This window comes from Eublepharis macularius, chromosome 2, assembly GCF_028583425.1.
Source record: "Eublepharis macularius isolate TG4126 chromosome 2, MPM_Emac_v1.0, whole genome shotgun sequence".
In the NCBI taxonomy this organism is placed as follows: domain Eukaryota; kingdom Metazoa; phylum Chordata; class Lepidosauria; order Squamata; family Eublepharidae; genus Eublepharis; species Eublepharis macularius.
The window spans coordinates 83,923,710-83,941,286 of NC_072791.1; the positions used below are offsets into that span (position 1 = coordinate 83,923,710).

The 17,577-nt window shown below is 42.3% G+C and overlaps 1 protein-coding gene across 1 annotated transcript in view; it reads right to left on the reverse strand.

Moving 5' to 3' along the window:
• EXT2 (exostosin glycosyltransferase 2) overlaps positions 1 to 17,577 on the reverse strand; it is a 139,806-nt gene that overhangs the window by 103,424 nt on the left and 18,805 nt on the right. Inside the window, exons 6-7 of the mRNA XM_054971804.1 lie at positions 13,203 to 13,342; positions 11,177 to 11,270 (exon numbers count right to left, since the gene is read on the reverse strand). Of these exons, the coding sequence (XP_054827779.1) occupies positions 11,177 to 11,270; positions 13,203 to 13,342 (234 nt within the window). The remainder of the gene's footprint in view (positions 1 to 11,176; positions 11,271 to 13,202; positions 13,343 to 17,577) is intronic.

Below are 17,577 nucleotides of genomic sequence, written 5' to 3' on the forward strand. Positions count from 1 at the left end.
TTTAGGCTGTTAGCTTCTCTTTTCCTTGCAGCATCTATTATACTTAACTCTCTTATCTGATTGTTTTCTTAAGATTCCTCTTTTGGACAGCTTCATATAATTCTTTAGCTGTTTGACAATGCTCAATTAATGCATTATAAGATTCGTTTACGCTGGTGACAATCATGAACATCACTCTAGCATCTTTCTCCTTAAAGCTCTCATAGTCAGGATCTTCACTAGAAGGGACTTCTTTAGTTAGAATGTCTTACATTTTATTTGCTTTGAGGGCAAATTTTAAGCAGTTAATTCAGATTGTAAAGTTTTTCAGATTCAGATCAGGGATTTTAAAGGAATTTATCTCACTGGCTTGCTTGCTTCTGAACTGGAGGCTTCTCCAGTGCTCATCTTTCTTTTGATGTGGGCGACTTTAGATGTTCTTTCTTTTCAGATGTGCCTTTCTTTTCTTTCCTCCAGCTGAAGTTGTCAAGGTGATTTCTCAAGCAGTCTCCAAAGACTCCACAGTAGAGGGATTGAGCGCAAAGAGAGGAGGCCTTCAAACTTAGAAAAGCCAAAAGGGGAATAGAATTTTTCTTTCTTTTAGCTAACACATGGAGTTATTCTCATTAACATATCTGGGCAACATGACCTTTGTTGGAAATTTGCAGTTATGCAGTGATTGCGCATTGGAAGTAATGAGAATAGACACACTCCAGTACAGCTCTGTAAGAATACTTTACTAAGGATAAAAGTAGGGTTACATTCGAGAAAATAATAAATTGCTAAGCTGACTACATCTTGATAGAAAAGTAACAGAGAGTGAGAAAGCAAGTGGAAGAAACTGAACAGCAATAAAACTTCAGTATATAGCATCACTTAATTGCTCCCCCAATAAACAAGTTGTCCAATAGAAAATCCTTTCTACTTCATTATGCTTAGAGACTCCCATTTCTATGGCGGGAATCCTTGCTCAAGGCCTAAGTGGTTACATGCAAAGTAAGTTTACTAATTAAGTAAATGACACAAACGCTATAACTCTTTCACGACTGAAACGGAAACACTTGCTAAAATCCAACACAATCTCCTTCTGATTTCCTCATTGCAGTCTCCCTGTTGGTTGATGATTGAGCCGAGGAATAGAAAATCTTGGACAATTTTAATCAGACACTATATTTCCGTTTTGATCTTTCAGCATTTCTCTTTGATTTCCCGGATTTTGTGGAAAAGATCTCTTGTTCTTCCTTTTTGTTGATCTCTTCTATATCTTTGCACTGGTTATTAGAATAGATTTCTTTGTTTCTGCATACAGATCACTGAAAAGCTGCATTTAGAATTCTGACTCTATTTCTGTCACCTTTTGCTTTTGCTTCCCATCTGTCTTTAGCAATTTTAAGAGTTTCCTCAGTCATCCATTTAGGCTTCGCCTTTCTTTTGGCTACAGGAATAGTCTTTGCACATTCTTCTGTGATAATCTCTCTGGTTTCAGCCCATAGTTCTTCTGGTTCATGATCAATTAAAAACATAGTACTGCAAATCTCTTCCTTACTTGGACTTTGAATTCTTCAGGAATATCCTTCAGTTTGTATTTTGGCACTATGATAGATTTAGATTTTCTCTTCTGCTTTATTCTAATTTATTCTAATATACGTATAGAGCTAAGGATGTATTTGGTCTGCAAGCAAAAAAAAAGTGAATGGAAAGTCACTGAATTACCAAGAAATTGTTACAGTTGAGGGATTTCAGAATACCACTTTTCTCCGGTAGTCCTGGGAGTGGAGCAGTCCTCACTTCCAGGATACATTTCCTCCACTTTCAAGAAAGGGTCAGTCAGATGATTTGATCCTGGAGGGAGGGGGCTTGTTCCAGGGATCATCAGTATTTCTGGCCCTGACTTCCAAGGAGGTCATCTTCAGCAGCACTCTGCAGAGTGCAGCGATCCAGGATAAAGAAGTAGCAGCCGCGAGCTTGTATGGGAAGGGAAGGGCTGTACTACCCTCCCCCCCCGCTATCACTTTGGAGCGGTGGCAAGCGTTCAAGTTGATGGCCCTAAATACTCCTAGGTCCACAGCCACAAACACAGTCTCCCACTGAGGTCCACAGCCTTCGAGCCAGGAGGATCCCCCTTCCTCAGATGAGCCAGAGGGCATAGTTGAGTCAGTGGCAACCTGTCCTAGAGCACTGACACTCGTGGCAGCTCTCACAGGCTTGGAAGAAGCAGGCTTCAGCAGCAACAGAAGAGTAGCTCCAACCCCGGCAGCCCTGACTGAACCAGGGTAAGGCTGATCCAGCAGCGACGGGAGCTGTACAAAGAAGGAAGAGGGGTGAAAAGAGAAGCAGCAGCATTGGAACCAGCTGGTCCCAAATAAAAGGGAGCCATTCCTTTTTTCCTTACCATGGCTGGGGCTCCTGTGGTTTACTTTCACTTTTGCTTTTCCTTTGGCAGGGAGTCTTCTATTGGCAGGAATGTCAGCAAAGGCAGGCCTAGCCACCTCCCAAGACTCAGCGAGTACAATCTGTAATTTGGATTTACCAAACTCTCCAGCCTCTACTTCCTCCTGGGATTCCCAACAGGCTAATAAAGGGGAGAAGGTCCAGGATATGGACCTGTCAAGTGAGGACTCCAAGGCAAACCTGCTGGTGTGGCTTAGGACGGAAATGAGAAAGGAATTCAAGGGGGTCCTGAAGGAACACAGACAGACTGGACTCTCAGGAAGAACAACCAAGCAGGGGTCTGGCTCCAAGAAAAGGAAAAGGGACAGTAACTCCTCCCCCCCGATCAAAGAGGAAGAAAGTAGAAGAGTCCAAGTGCCATAGAGATCACAACCCTCTGCTAAGCCTCCAGTCTGTGGAGTCTGAGATATCGTATTCTTCTTCAGCGAAGGAGGAAAGGGAATTATCAGAACAGGAGGTAGTCACCCAGATGCAAACAATGCTCTTCCCCCAGGAGCTGTATGTCAGACTGCTCCCTAAAGTGCTGAAGGTCCTAGAGATTTCCCATAAGGCCAATGGGAGTGGAACCAGATCCAGATTTTCTACAAGGGTATGAGAGAACCTTCCCAAAATCAGGAGTAGCTCTTTCAGGGATTCCCCTCCCAGCAACCTTTTATAACTTGATGAAGGCTGAGTGGGAAGCTCCAGCTAAACTCAAAGCTTACCATCCTATTTTTTCTAAGTTTTATTCACTGGTTCCAAAGGCTGCTAAGAGTATCAAACTGCCATTGGTGGATGATCTGGTGACCAGCCTGGCATCCAATTCCATGCTGCCTATGAATGCGGACAGTCTGCCCAAGGACTCCTGTGACAGGTGGATCAAACAGGCTCTGCACAGGGATTTTGAAGCTTCCACTACATCTCTCAGAACATTGGTAGCAGGTACACTATTTGCTAGAGCCACATTCTTGGGCCTCAGACCTGGCTGCAGTGAACAGCAATGTCTCCAAAGAAATGAAGGATGAAATCAAGTAAATAGTCCTTTGTGGCAGACACATCCTTAAGTGCTCTGCAGTTGTCAGCAAGAGCCATGGCATTTAGAGTAACAGCCAGGCACAACACTTGGCTTAGGAACTGGGATGTGAACCCTTCGGCCCAAGCCAAAGTAGCTGTGGTCCCCTTCAAAGGCATCAACCTGTTTGGAGGTTTGGATAAATACCTGGTGGAAAACAAAGTAAAGAAAAAAGACCTCCCCCGAAGAAGATGGAAGGGAAATCGAGAAAGAGGTTTCAGTTCTTTTGAGAATCCAAGCGTCCTTACCACACAGGCTATTCCATTCAAGAGAAGACGGCAGACCAAACCTTGAGAGTAGATCCTCCTCCTTCTACAAATCCAGTCAGAACACCAAGGGATCAAAGAAGGGAATCTCAATGTGACTATGCCGAGACAACAAGCACAACTGGGATTGGAGGGTGTTTACAAAGCTTTGCAAACCTTTGGCAACAGACAATAAGTGACAGGTGGATGCTGGATACAGTGACCAACGAGTATTCACTGTTTCCTTCAGATCCTAAAGAATTAGTCAAAGAAAAAACACCAACTTTTGGAAAAGGCCATTCAACATTTACTAGACAGAGGCAATAGAACCAGTGCCAGAAGCACACAGAATCTGAGGTGTGTACTCAGTGTTCTTCATAGTCTCAAAGAAGAATGGGGCTGTCAGGGCCATGCTGGACCTAAAATGGTTGAACAGATGCATCAGAACAAGAACATTCAGAATGGAAACGCTCAAATACATCATGGCTGCCATTCAGAAGGGAGATTTTCTGGATTTCATCATTCTTTCGGAGGCCTATATACATGTTCCGATATGAGAAGCCCATCACACGTTCATGCACTTCGCATACAACAAGAGGCACTTCCAATATCAGGCTCTGCCTTTTGGCCTGAAATTGTTACCCAAAATCCTGGTAGCCCTGGTAGCTCATCTGAGTGTTGCTTTTCCCATATCTGGACGACATTTTGATCAAGGCTTCATCTCCACTCCAGGGAGTGAAGTGGTGAAACAAACGGTAGCCTGCCTGCTACCGTGGTCAATGAGGAAAAGCCAATTTTATTGTAGCATAAGCTTTCGAGAATCAAGTTCTCTTCGTCAGATGCCTGATACAGATCTGTAGCTTATGCTACAATAAAATTGGTTAGTCTTAAAGGTGCTACTGGACTCTTTTTGATTTTGCTACCACAGACTAACACGGCTAACTCCTCTGCATCAATGAGGAAAAGAGCAGTTTTCATCTAGCCCCCCAAATTGCGCACCTGGAGTCGTGATAGACACAGCACAGACAGAATCTTCCTGTAGCAGGAAAGGCAACAAAAGATTCAATAATGGTAACAAAAGTCTTAAGGAGCCAGAATGTGGAGGTGATGCTCCTAGCCTAGCTGCTAGGGATGATGGTATCCTGTCAAGATGTCCTCCAGTGGTCAAGGTTCCATGCCTGTGCACTCCACAGAATCCTATTGCCATACCAAGAGGTGATAACACACAAGAGGTCCAGAGTAGTTCAGCTGCCAGTGACCTTCAAACAGGAGATCAACTGGAGGCTGGACCCTATCCAGTTCCATTATGGCATCCCAATCAGAGAATCAAAGAGGACAGTGATGACAATGGATGCAAGTCTATGGGGCTAGGGAACCCACACCCAGGAAAGAATGACACAGGGCACCTAGTTGAAGGAGGAGATGATCAGCTGTATAAACCTTTTGGAACTCAGAGCCATCAGACTGGATTGGGTGGAATTCCAGCATCTTCTTGCAGATCGTCACGTGTTAGTACAGATGGACAATATGACAGCCAAGGCCTATGAGAACAGGCAAAGAGGCACCAGATTCAAGTCCTGCACGAGGAAGTGTGCTACATGCTGAAGTGGGCGGAGAATCATCTCTAATCTCTAAAATGAGTACATGTAGCAGGCCAGGACAACTCCCTGGTGGACTGGCTAAGCTGGAAAGTGATGGACCAATCAGAATTGATTGGTCTGCCAGAGATTCAGCAAAGCAGAAGTGGACCTATTCACAAACTGTCAGGTTCCAAGATTCATTTCAAAAAGAAGAGACCCTCAAGCCATAGGGGTACACACCTTAAGTTGCAAGTGGCCTCAACAACTCCTGTTTTCCCCCAGTATAGCTGTTACAGAGTTGTTCAGACGAGCAACATGCAGAGGTGATACTAATAGGACCCTTCTGTCCAAGAAGGACATAGTTTCAAGACCTGAAGAGGCTCTTGATCATTGATCCCTGGCACCTCCCACTGAAGAAGGATCTGCTAATGCAGGGAACAATGCCACACCTTCAGCCATCTCAGCTAAACCTCACAGCTTGTAGGTTGAGTGCAAGCAGCTACTAGGGTTAAGTTATGCAGAGGGTGTAATCAATATCTCTAAGAAGAGCTCTGCAAACAGGTTCTATAACTATGCCTGGCAGGTTTTCCAGACGTTGTGCCTAGATAGAGGTGTGGAGCCCTTATTGGTACCAGTTAGGGAGATTCTAACTTTCCTTCAAGAAGGGTTGGATAAAGGTCTTAGCAATAGCATCCTTAGATGGCAGGAGGCGACCATCTCGGCAATTAGGAGTTCTAGGACAACATCCTTATATCAAGAGATTCTTAAGGGGACCTCACTGTTAAATCCTCCACAGGTTCACCAGTTTCCCATGTGGAATCTTAATTTGGTACTTGGAGCATTATCCAAAGACCCCTTTGAGCCTATGGCCTCATGTCCTCTAAAAGAATTGACCTTCAAGACTATTTTTCTGGTGGAAATCACAGCTAGATAGGTGTTGGAGCTGCAGGTCCTATCACTAGATACGGAGCTCTGCATTTTTCACAATGACAAAGTAGTATTACAGCCTGACCCAGTCTTCGTCCCGAAGGTGAACTCCATTTTCATAGGATGGAAGAGATAGTACTGCCCTCCTTCTGCACAAATCTGAAGCACGAGAAGGAAAGGGAGTGGCACTGCCTTGATGTGAGTACAGCTTTGAGCTTCCACTTGGATAGGACTAAATAGGCCCTATTTGTGTCATTTAGATCTTCCTTGGGGCAGAGAGTGTCCACTTCCATGCTAAATAGGTGGATCAGGGGGTGCATCATCCTGGCATACAAGGCCAGAGGTCTGGAGCCACCTCAAGGCATCATGGCACATTGTTGAAGGGGGGCAGCAATATAGGCAGCCTACAGATCCTTTCCGTCATTAGAGATATCTGTAAGGCAGCTACCTGGAAACGAGTGCACTCCTTCACCAGGCACAGTAGGATAGGTAAGTTGGTGTCTGCAGAAGCAGTCTTCAGCAGGAGAGTACTACAGCACACCCTCTAGGCCTGCAAGCCGGATGACCCACACTGGGGCACATTGCTTTTTTATGTCCTGGAAGTGAGGACTGCCCCACTCTCAGGACCACCAGAGAATGGAAGATTTGTTGTCACTTACTGTGAAGTTTCCTTTCTTGGTCGTCAGGGAGCAGGGCAATCCTACCCACCCAAAAGTTCTTAGGGTCGGCTTCCAGGGAATATGGGGGTCCGCTGGAGAGTCAGAATGGTAGTTTCCTCCCACTGATGTTCAGTACAGTAAAGAAAAATTACTTATTCCTACAAATTCAGTAGAGGTTCTGCAAATAAATTGTAACTGAAAATATTAAAGAACTGCAATATGTGATAAAAATAAAAACAAAAGGAAAACAAAAAGAAAAGCAAGCTACAAGTATGAAATAAAAGCAGTTCTATCAAGACTAAGAATTAAAATATAGTAATCTTGAAAGTAGCTAGAGTACTTTAAATTATTTTTTTGTATACAGATATGTTATCTTGAGTAATATCCAGGCAGAATAGAAATTCTCTAAATAAATAAGTGACCCAAAGGGAGATTTTGCAAAAGATCAAACTGAAATAGGCAAGTAATGGTGGGGGAAATCACACTCAAACTGTAGGAAAGGAATATTATTCCAAATCCCCCTTCCTCTTCACATGTAAGTATCCAGGCTCCCATCAGCCACAAGCTAATGGAAGCCCCAACTTGGAATTCTCCTAACAGTTTTCACTCAAAAGATTATTCTGTTCCCCTTTGCTCCCTGCCAGACCAGAAACTTTTTATCCTGGTGGTTTTGTTTAATCATAGATGCTTGCACTGTATCACATAGGTCCAAATAAAAGAGAAGGACAGAGAACGAAAATCTGCAGAATCAATATGACAGCAAACCCAAGCACTCTCTTCTCACCCCCATCTCCTTCACATTAGAGAGAAAACAAGTATGTTTTTAACCTTTGTGCCAAGGGCCATCTTTAACCCATCACTTCATTGTGAAATTGCTGCACAGTCAAAAAACAAAAAAGAAAGAAAAAACCAAACAGCTGTTGAGCAGGTGGTGGTTTACTTCACACAACCTAAGGATGTGAATCCACAGACTTACTTTGCTATTTAGCATCTATGCTGGATACCATTTTCCGAATATAACAGAAGACAAGAATCAATAGTCCTATAAAGAAATAGGTTTGAGCTAAATTTCCTAACTAAAAAGGCTTCAGCAAGATAAGCTGGCTGTGGAAAGAGGAGAATTTAATTCTTTGGAGGTTAAAAAAAGCCAAATATGCATTTGTCAAGGGTATTTAGGTGTGGGATAGCCTTACTTGGAATTGGAGAGTTGATTAGATGAACCACTGGAGTTCTTCCAACTCTGATTCCAGAACACTGACAGATGTTGCTCTAATTTCATCCCTACATCTTTGCCAGATGTTGCATCCTCTCCAGACTAAAAGGGAATAAGGGGGAGCCATGCTTACAAACCTACAGACATGTATTTGCCAAGCATTGTAGCAAGGTTTATATTATAACTGATGTTATTATGGTTAACATGTCTGCAAGCAAAGGACCACTGTTTCTCTTGAAGCAAGTACTCTTGCATCTGTAGAAAAAAGTCAATAAAACTAATATGAAGAGCTAAGATGGACATCAGAACAGTTACAGCAATAAATATGATTACCACAAAGCCATGCTTTGGTTGTAATAAAGGTAACAGTTTGTAGCCTAATCACACTGGAATATTAAAGCTCTTTACTTCCACATTAACAAAAAAGCTAAGAAAAACTGGCACGAATCAAGGGAGGAGAGACCTCTTCTGGCTGTTTGACATATTAGTAAAGTCTCATAGCACAGGAAAAATTTCAGTAGAATCACAAAAAATGTAGATGAAAGTAATATGAGATAAAAGTAATCCAAGTATCTCACATGTAATCCAACAGCAAACTGGAGTTTCCTGCACTACTTCAGGTCAAGAGAATTGCACAAGAAAATTCCTATAGCCTCAAAAAACTTTCTGTATTCACTGGGAATGTTTCCTGATATTTATGCTTTATTTCACATACTTGAATACCATCCCTGTACTCCACTTTTCTAGTTATGACCACTTATAATAATAAAAGAATTAAACCAATCAGTTCAATTCAAGGACACAGAGAATCTCGCCTGATTTATGATAGCAAGCCTCTCCTTGCTCAACTCCTCACTCTTTCCCCCTCCCCTTCTATAATTTTCTATGTAATAATGAGGAAAATGATTTTCTTTTATCTGAGGAAGTGGGCTCTGACTCAAGAAAACTCTTACTGCAATAAATGTTCTTGTCAAGTCTTCAAGGTGCCACTGGACTTCTGTTTTGTGTTGATACAATCCTCTAACAAAGTTTGGTGTAAACAAGCTAATTCTATCACAATTAGTTTATGTGGAGGCAAGCACATGGAGCAATGCTCCACTGGTTCAGGAATCTGGACTACATATTGTGAAAATTACTATCCAAGACAGCCCTTGTTTCCATTTTGTATTGTACAAGCATTGATAGATGTCTATTAACTTCAGAAATTCATCCATGGTGTGTCTTATCACTAAGCACACAGATCTTGATTCAGATGACCAGGCAAATAAAAAAACGTTACACTGGCCATAAGATGGTTTTATTTAAATCTCTGTTCACTACATTGTTATACGGAAACTGTCACGCCTGACATTGTTTACACTATCTGTAAGTACAGCAATACGCGCTTTGCATTACATAAAAATTTTACATAATGAAAAGCTGCATTCTGTGACTTGCATGAACCCTAACAGTGGTGAAAAAGACTGTTGTCGTGGTCAAGAGTGATTTAAGAGGAGAGGTATATTCCATTCTTTAGTACATAACAGCTGGCTACAGAACCTTGTTTTCTGTGCCTTGGGAAAACAGCTTATACAGAATCACAATACACACAGTCCTGCAGAACTGCAAATCTTCACAAGAAATGCATGCCCATACAAACTTCCTAACAGTACAATCCTAAACCAAATAGAAGTCAATAGGCTTAGAAGTGTGTAACTCTGCTTAGGATTGCACTAATTCAATACTTTAGTGGAAAACCAGAAGCACAGAAAGCCTTAATTACAAAAGATTTGCAGCAGCATGGACATCTATAATTTGTGGTGCACTGCAATACCTACAACTAACTCCATCAAGTTCAACTTTCATAAGGGATAAGATCCAATTGTCAAAGCTCCAAGTTGACAAGGAACTTTTAATAATCTTTCTTATTTGAATCCTGCTTCCCATTTCTAGAAGGTCTAAATGTAACATACCTTAGTCTCAAAGTTACTTGGACTGAATTCTATTAACTTCAGTGTGATTTAAGTTCCATGTAATGTTGGATGCAGAAGGAAATCACATTTTACAAATTCAGCAATGTTCACCCATCATGATTAGACATGGCCACAAACCACAAATAAAACCAAACGATGGGGTTCGTGGCATTTTCACAAACCAGGAACTTTGAACCCCATGGACTGGGGCAAGTTCACGAACCAGTTCATGGAGTTTAAATGCCCCTTTCCGGTCCCTTAGCAGTGGCAGGGAAAGGGGCAGTTGATTGTTTAAAGAGCCCTTTCCTGCCATTTGCAAGCAGATTCTCCCCTCGCCTTCCAGCTAATAGTTTAAAGGGACCTGCCGCTTGCAAGCGGCAGGGCCCTTTAAATGGCCCAAAGTCCACAAAGCCCAGGGTGATTTAAGTTCTAACTCCAAGCAGCAGGGAAATGGCAATTTAAACTTCCCCTTTCCCTGCCACTTTGCAGCGGCACGGAAAGGGACATTGCCCTTTAAAACGAAGCAAACAGAACCAGTAGACCAGTTCTGTGGAAGTTCGTGGAAACGAGCTTCCACGAACCACAGGTTTGCGACCCACGAACTGGGGTTTTTTTGGTTCGTATTCAGATTCGTGCCCATCTGTAATCATGATACAGAAGTCCAAGGATTTTCACTATTTCTACTCTGCATAGTACAGCAACACTCATATTCAGCACCTCTGAACAAATTTACAAACATTTAAACAATGGAAAGTAAAGATCATTATGTCCACTTCCACAATAGCCAATTACGAAAATATGTTTTGGTGCCAAGGACAATGAACTTGATCCAAAGAACTGCAAACACAGTGAGGCTGGCAATACAGATCTTTCCCCTCTCCTGTTCCAGCCCACTAAGCTTCTTCCCCACTCCTAAACTCTGCTCTTGGGAACCAGGGGGCTCTCTCAAAAGCAGGTGTGGGGAGAAGCTAGAATTGGCTGCAGCAGAGAGGTGGAAACATCAGCAAAAATCATCCACCGAACTCTCCTCTGCCAATGGAAGTGTTGTTCCACTCTGCTGGCAGAACAGCATCTTTGGATCTGCCTTTCAGTACATGATGTCTGCTCAATTAATCCTACCTGTCTCTGCATCTCTTCAATCTGTCGCTGGGGTATGCTTTGCAGGATGTTGTACATATCAGACATCTTTTCTTCAGGTATCACCACAGAAGCTCTAAGGCAGGAATACAAAACAGGAAACAAGCAGAATTTTAGAACTTGCCACACAAGAACTTTTTATTGATCTATTTCTATCACCAGCTCTTGCTGGGCAGCTATTTGTTTCAGAGAAATGCAAGTAAGCTTCCAAATTTGCCAATTCATTAGTGACACTAAATTGTAGCAATAACACTTTCTCGTGGAGCCAAACTGATCGGCCCAACCTAGGGGTGGAGCAGACAGGAATGGAGGGACAATTACATATGTTAAATGGTAATAGCTGGCCAGAGCCCATCTTGCCCACACGCACATCAACACCATCCTAAGACATAAAAGGCAAACCGTGTTGCCAACGACTCATTTTTTATCCTGGCACATGCACACTGAGGGGTATGTGAGTGCGCATGCGCCAGGATAAGAAGTCCATTATCGTCAGTTGTAGCTGCTGCAGGGCCCTGGTAGGGCAGTGTCAGGCCAGTGTGAGCAATGGTAGTGGTGCTGGTCACTGGGGAAGTTTGGCAGGAAGAAATAAAGCTGAAGAGGAGATCAGAACACCTGGCGGACAGCTGGCAAGAAACGGGCAGGACACAGGCTCAGGACGACAAGTAAGCTGGGCAGGAGATGAGGCAAAAAAGGATGGAGAAGAAGGGGAAGCTGCAGAACAGACAGCAGAGGAGTGGAGGGACTGGGGGGGCTCATGCACCCCACGTGCATCCACATACAGCCCCTCATCCAAACCCACGCCCACCCATGCAGAGTCGCACTCACTCCCACGCACACGTACAGACACAGGAAGGCATGTAGAGCAGAATCACTGCTGCCGTCCCAAGCAGATTCAGGGACTTGGCCACCATCGCCATAATGACCACAGCCTCATTGTATTTCCCCCAAATCCACAGTGAGTTCAGAGCTGAAGCATTTTGTTTCACTTTTCTATTGACCTGCCGGGTGTCGTCGTTGCGTCGCCATGGCAGCGCCCTGCCCAGCACTGTCAGCCCTGCCAATCATCAGGGACTACATAAGAAAAAGGCGGAGGAAGAGGAAATGGGGAGGAGGGAGGGAGCCAGCCAGAGGGGGAGGCGAAAAGAGGGAAGCCTCAGTGAGTGTTGGCGTGCACGGGTGCGTATCTCTCTCTGTTAATCTTTGCAGCTCCTCATGTTGGCACTTCCACTTCTCTCTCCGTCTCTCCCCCGCAGCAACAACCCTCGCTATTCCTCCCTCTGAACAGAAAATACACAAGGCACTGGACATCTATTTTGTTTGGCCAGGATGTACAATGGGAAGTGAATGCAATCGCAGCCGTTAACAGCCCGCTTTAAACTAACAGATCAGAGGCAGAGAAAGGAAGTTAAAAAGAAGAAGAAGAAGAAGCTGGGCCAGCTTGGGCTCTATGTTCAGATAAAGGGCTCCTAACATGATTTGCATGTAGTTGTGCATCATTTTGCCTACCTGAACACTAATAGCGCTAGGGAAGAAAAGCTAGATGAGATCATTAGGCCCATCCTCAGGTTGCTGACTCTGCCAGGATCAGCCGCTCAATGCCGTGCGGGATAGGGTAGAGAGAAGGGAGAGGGAAAGCAGAATGCTTCTGAACGCCTCTTTTCCTAGCAGAGGAGCTGCTCAAGGCAACTTTCCACACCAAACTTGGCAGAAGCGGCCTCCCACTGCCTCTGCAACTACTGCAGGGCCTTGGGAGGTCAAGGGGGCCCCACAAGGGTGATGGCAGGGGCTGGTCAAGAGGCGCAGCCTGGGAGGCCACTTGCCACTGGGATGGGGCCCATCGAATCCATTTTCTAGAGCCCGTTGTATTTGTTCACACAACGGGTATTGTTTCTAGTATAAATATAATACTCTGCCCAAGCCTTGCACTGGATCACTCAGTTACAGCCTTGCATACCCGCGTAGGTTGTAAACAATTTAACAAATAACGAAACTACAGAAAACATACCTTTTCCAGTCCAGAACTTCAGAGAAAGGAAGAATATAAGAGTCAGCTATAACAACAGGGATGCACCCAGCCTGAAGTACATCAGTCAGCACAGCTTGTCCCAAGCGGGCACCCCGCAGAACCACACAAAATGTAGATTCCTGTTAAGAAATATCATCAAAAATAGACAAAGTGAGAAAATTTATTCATATAACATACACAACTCCCTTCCTCACTCCAGTGACACCCATTCTGCATTTTGGTTAGCTTGTCACATAAATATTATTTATTTAGAAATTTTTATGCTACATCTCCAGGGAACCCACCCGAGGCAGCTTACAAAATAAATATAATAAAAATATAAAACATTATAAGTTATTAATTAATAACTCAGCATTAAAAGCCCATCCAGAGAATAAAAACAAATCACTGAATTTAACCATTTTCAGGCTTCAATATTAAAAGATCAACCCCTTCATTAAAACCATGGGTAAACTGAAATGTTTTGGCCTGGAGAAAGTGGCAGGCAAGGTGCCACTACTGAAAAAGCCCAGTCTCTGGTTGTCAATACCCTTCATCACCATCTTTAAAACCAAAATATGGATTATTCATATCTTGTAGAACTATTCTGACTGATGGGCCAGGTTTGGAGGTTACTAATAATAATAACTACATAGCTTTCTCCATATTTCATTTCAGGGACTGTAGTCCAGAAGTTTTCCAACATTATCACAATAAGTCTTTCCAAACAATTCTATGAGCCTCCTTAATTTGCTTGCAAAGACTTCCACTTCACAGTAGGGTAGGATAAGGACAAATGCACACTTTAAGTAGCAAACATGAACAGCAGTGTTACATTGGTGCTACCTGCAACAAATATGTAAACTGAGAATGACATAAGTCTGACACGTGTTTTTGAACAACCGTATGTCTGACATGCAAGGTTTTGGGATAGGATGCCTTGATTAAAATGATGCTCCTAATTAATCAGGCAGCAAACTGAATCTTTTAAATACAAATACTTCGAAAAGGTGATTAACAAGAACAATTTTCAGATAGCAGAAAATGCCCCTTCTAAAATGGTGCCTTCAACATCCAAAAACAAAAATATGCATTTCCCTCAGAATGTTTCATTAATATACAATTTATTAAGACTTAGTAATTGAGTTAACAAAGATTTATTTGATTGGACAACATCCTTACTCTGGAAACCCTTCTCAAACAAGTTAAAAATGTTTATTTATAGTTGTATAATAACACCTACACTTGATTCCATACAAGTCATTTACCATTAAAGGAAGCAAAGAACCCAGCGAAGAAAACAAAATGTCCTACAAATATGTTCAGTGTATAAAGTACAAGACTGGGTATGTAAGAAACTAAATTGGTGCTTTTTAATGCTGCAACATTGCAGTTATTATTAAGCTGGCATGCTTGGAGAGAGCTTGAAGATCCACGATTATTTTTCCAGCCCCCCCCCCCCACTTTTTTTTTTTTTTTTTTTTTACAGATTACAGACATGAATGTTAAGACTAACACGGGGGAGGAGATATTTAACTCATCCATCTTGTGCCTTTTCCTCTGGGAAAAAAACCACTTCCTGAGCTGTTTTTTCTCCCATGGGAAAACCATAAGGACGCCAGTAAGGTTTCCCCAGTAGAGGTAAAAGTAGCTTGGTGATGGTCATTTTCAGCAGGAAAACTATGCAAGATCTCCAGTGCCAATCTTCCCCTTGAAACTTCAGCCCCTATGGTTCCAAACTATTAGTAAAAATCTGGAAAAATAATGACAGGACTGCATACAATGATAATTACTTGAGCTGAGTGTACAGCGGCTAACTGGGTCAAATTGAGAGTAGACCAATCAGATGCATTCCATTAGAAATCCATCAGAAGTCTGGAGTAAGCCAGAAGCTAACAGGCTGGCTCTGAAGCCTATTAAGGGAGAACTGAAGTTACTGTAAGAAATTTCTTGAGGAGAGAAGCAAGGGAACTGAGAGCTATTAAGCACCTTGCTGCCTTCTAATAGTTCAGACAAGCACCTCCTATAGGGAAGCTCTTTGTTTTCTTTAACAGCAAATCATTTCTGTATGGAATCAACTCAATTTTCATCTTTCTCCAAATGGGACCAAGGCATTAAGACAAAACAAGAGCACCCTGCACCATTCACAGTTCCAAAGCAACTCTATATGTGGGAATAAATTGTATAATTGAAAGAATCTCCATTAACTAAAAGTTTTTTGTGGTTTGATCCATAGCTAGCTTCCAGTGTGGTTCATTCTATAGATTAATTTCTCCAACAGAACTGAATAGGCACTCACCACATGGGAGACTGTAAGAGAAAGCTGTGAGAGCTACCACCAAGAGAGTATCAAAATCTTTCCTTTTGCCCCCAACATGTGTATCACAGATTTTGCCCCCAAATTGAACAGTATTCCCAAATGCAATATACCCAGCCACTGTGGAGAGGGCCCCCTGTAGAATACAATGAGCACTGCATACCTCAAGGTGGTCCATCAGAATCCACCACAAGTATTCCCTTTGAAATCACAGTATCATCTTACATTAGCATATACATTTTAAAAATTAAATGGAAAGAGTAAAAAATCATGCAAAATTAGACCAGTTTCTTTCTGCCCTCCATGCATCTGACGAAGAGAACTGTGATTCTCGAAAGCTTATGCTACAATAAAATTGGTTAGTCTTAAAGGTGCTGCTGGACTCTTTTTGATTTTGCTACTACAGACTAACACGGCTAACTCCTCAGGATCTAAAAAATCATGAACATCTTCTGGATTATTTAGTAGCAGGTGGCAAATCCATATACATTTGCTAGGGGTAAGGAAGGAAAGAGAGATTTAGGAGTAGTAAAGTACCCCAGCTGTGGATGCGTATGTTCATCTGCCCAACCAACCATCTTTCCTGTCTAGACAAAAGTTACTATAAATACTTCTACTCATATCATCACCGTTATCAGCCAGACATTCCAAAGAGGAATATGGGGCTTTTGTGAGGGAAATTATTTTAGTTTACTCTACATGTAAAAGCTCTCTTCTATTTTTTTTTTTAACTTCACTTACTATTCTAGGAAAATTCAGTCTACAAAAAAATGAAACTAAATGGAAATAGGGATCATTTAATCTTCTGGCTGAACATCTGGATACAGGAGAGCCCTTCCCTCACAACTCAGCATGGAATTTGAAACATTTTTTTAAAAAAACAAATTGGTTTATTTGCATGACTGTGTGTTTCTGCCCAATGTCGCTGCTTTATCCCCCTATGTATAATTTCAGAGACTGTTAGCAGACATCCAGAGACAGAGAATAGCAATTAGAAGCAAAACTTTCTATTCATATTGCTAGATGCTGCTCCTCTGTTTTGTACCCTGGAAACAGGTTTTGTCTTCAGTTGCCTGAAGAAAAGATTGATGATGATGATGATGATAATCACCAGCACCACCACTACCCAAGGCATGCAAGTATGAAATCTAGCTTAACACTTTCTTCTGCCTTTCCTTTCCAGCAGGTAAAAAGGTAGGTAAATGTAGTCCCCTGTGCAAGCACCAAGTCATTACTGACCCATGGGGGGACGTCGCATCACAACGTTTTCTTGGCAGACTTTTTACGAGGTGGTTTGCCATTGCTTTCCCCAGTCATCTATGCTTTTCCTTTCCAGCAAAGCATAGACATATGTTCTGTAAGTATATGTTCTTCAAAGGTAAACTGTCCATTCAGTAAGCACCATGCAAATCTTCAAGAATCTTCCCCAGGAATAAAAACAAGAACAAAACAGAAAACAGACCAACAAATTTAAAAAGCCAACAATGTACGGTGACTCTCTGTATAAAGAAATATGTAGAGCTAATTCAAGTAAAATTTGAATTGTGGCAGCCTCAACTACCCCCAATATTTGAGAGAACAGTGTCATTAGAGAAGGAAGGGCAAACACATTACAGGGTAAATAGTCTGTGGAAAACTAGGTTGAGCTCAACAGATTTCTATAACCAGAGGGAATGTTGATGCAGTACATACTATTGAACATAGGTAGATGAAGTGCACAATTTGGATTCAAGTGATGCTCCTGAGTTTATTGCTCTGCATACATTACCTATCCTTACTGAACTGCCTTGGAGCAGCCTAGAAATTAATTCTCCAGAAGAGATGGAAAGACAGGTAAAAACATGTATTTTGCCTGCAGCAGAAAAACTATTTCTGGCTCTCTCCAAAGGCTGTATGAAAAAAGAATTAGTTTGCATATGCATTTTAATAGCTAACATTCTAAAAACTGTGTAATTTACTTTTATTTCTGACTCTCTGTTCTTTAAATTCCGACTTCCTCCACTTCATAGAAGATGACTATTACTGGTTCTGAATCTTCAGAACAGGACGGACTAGAAG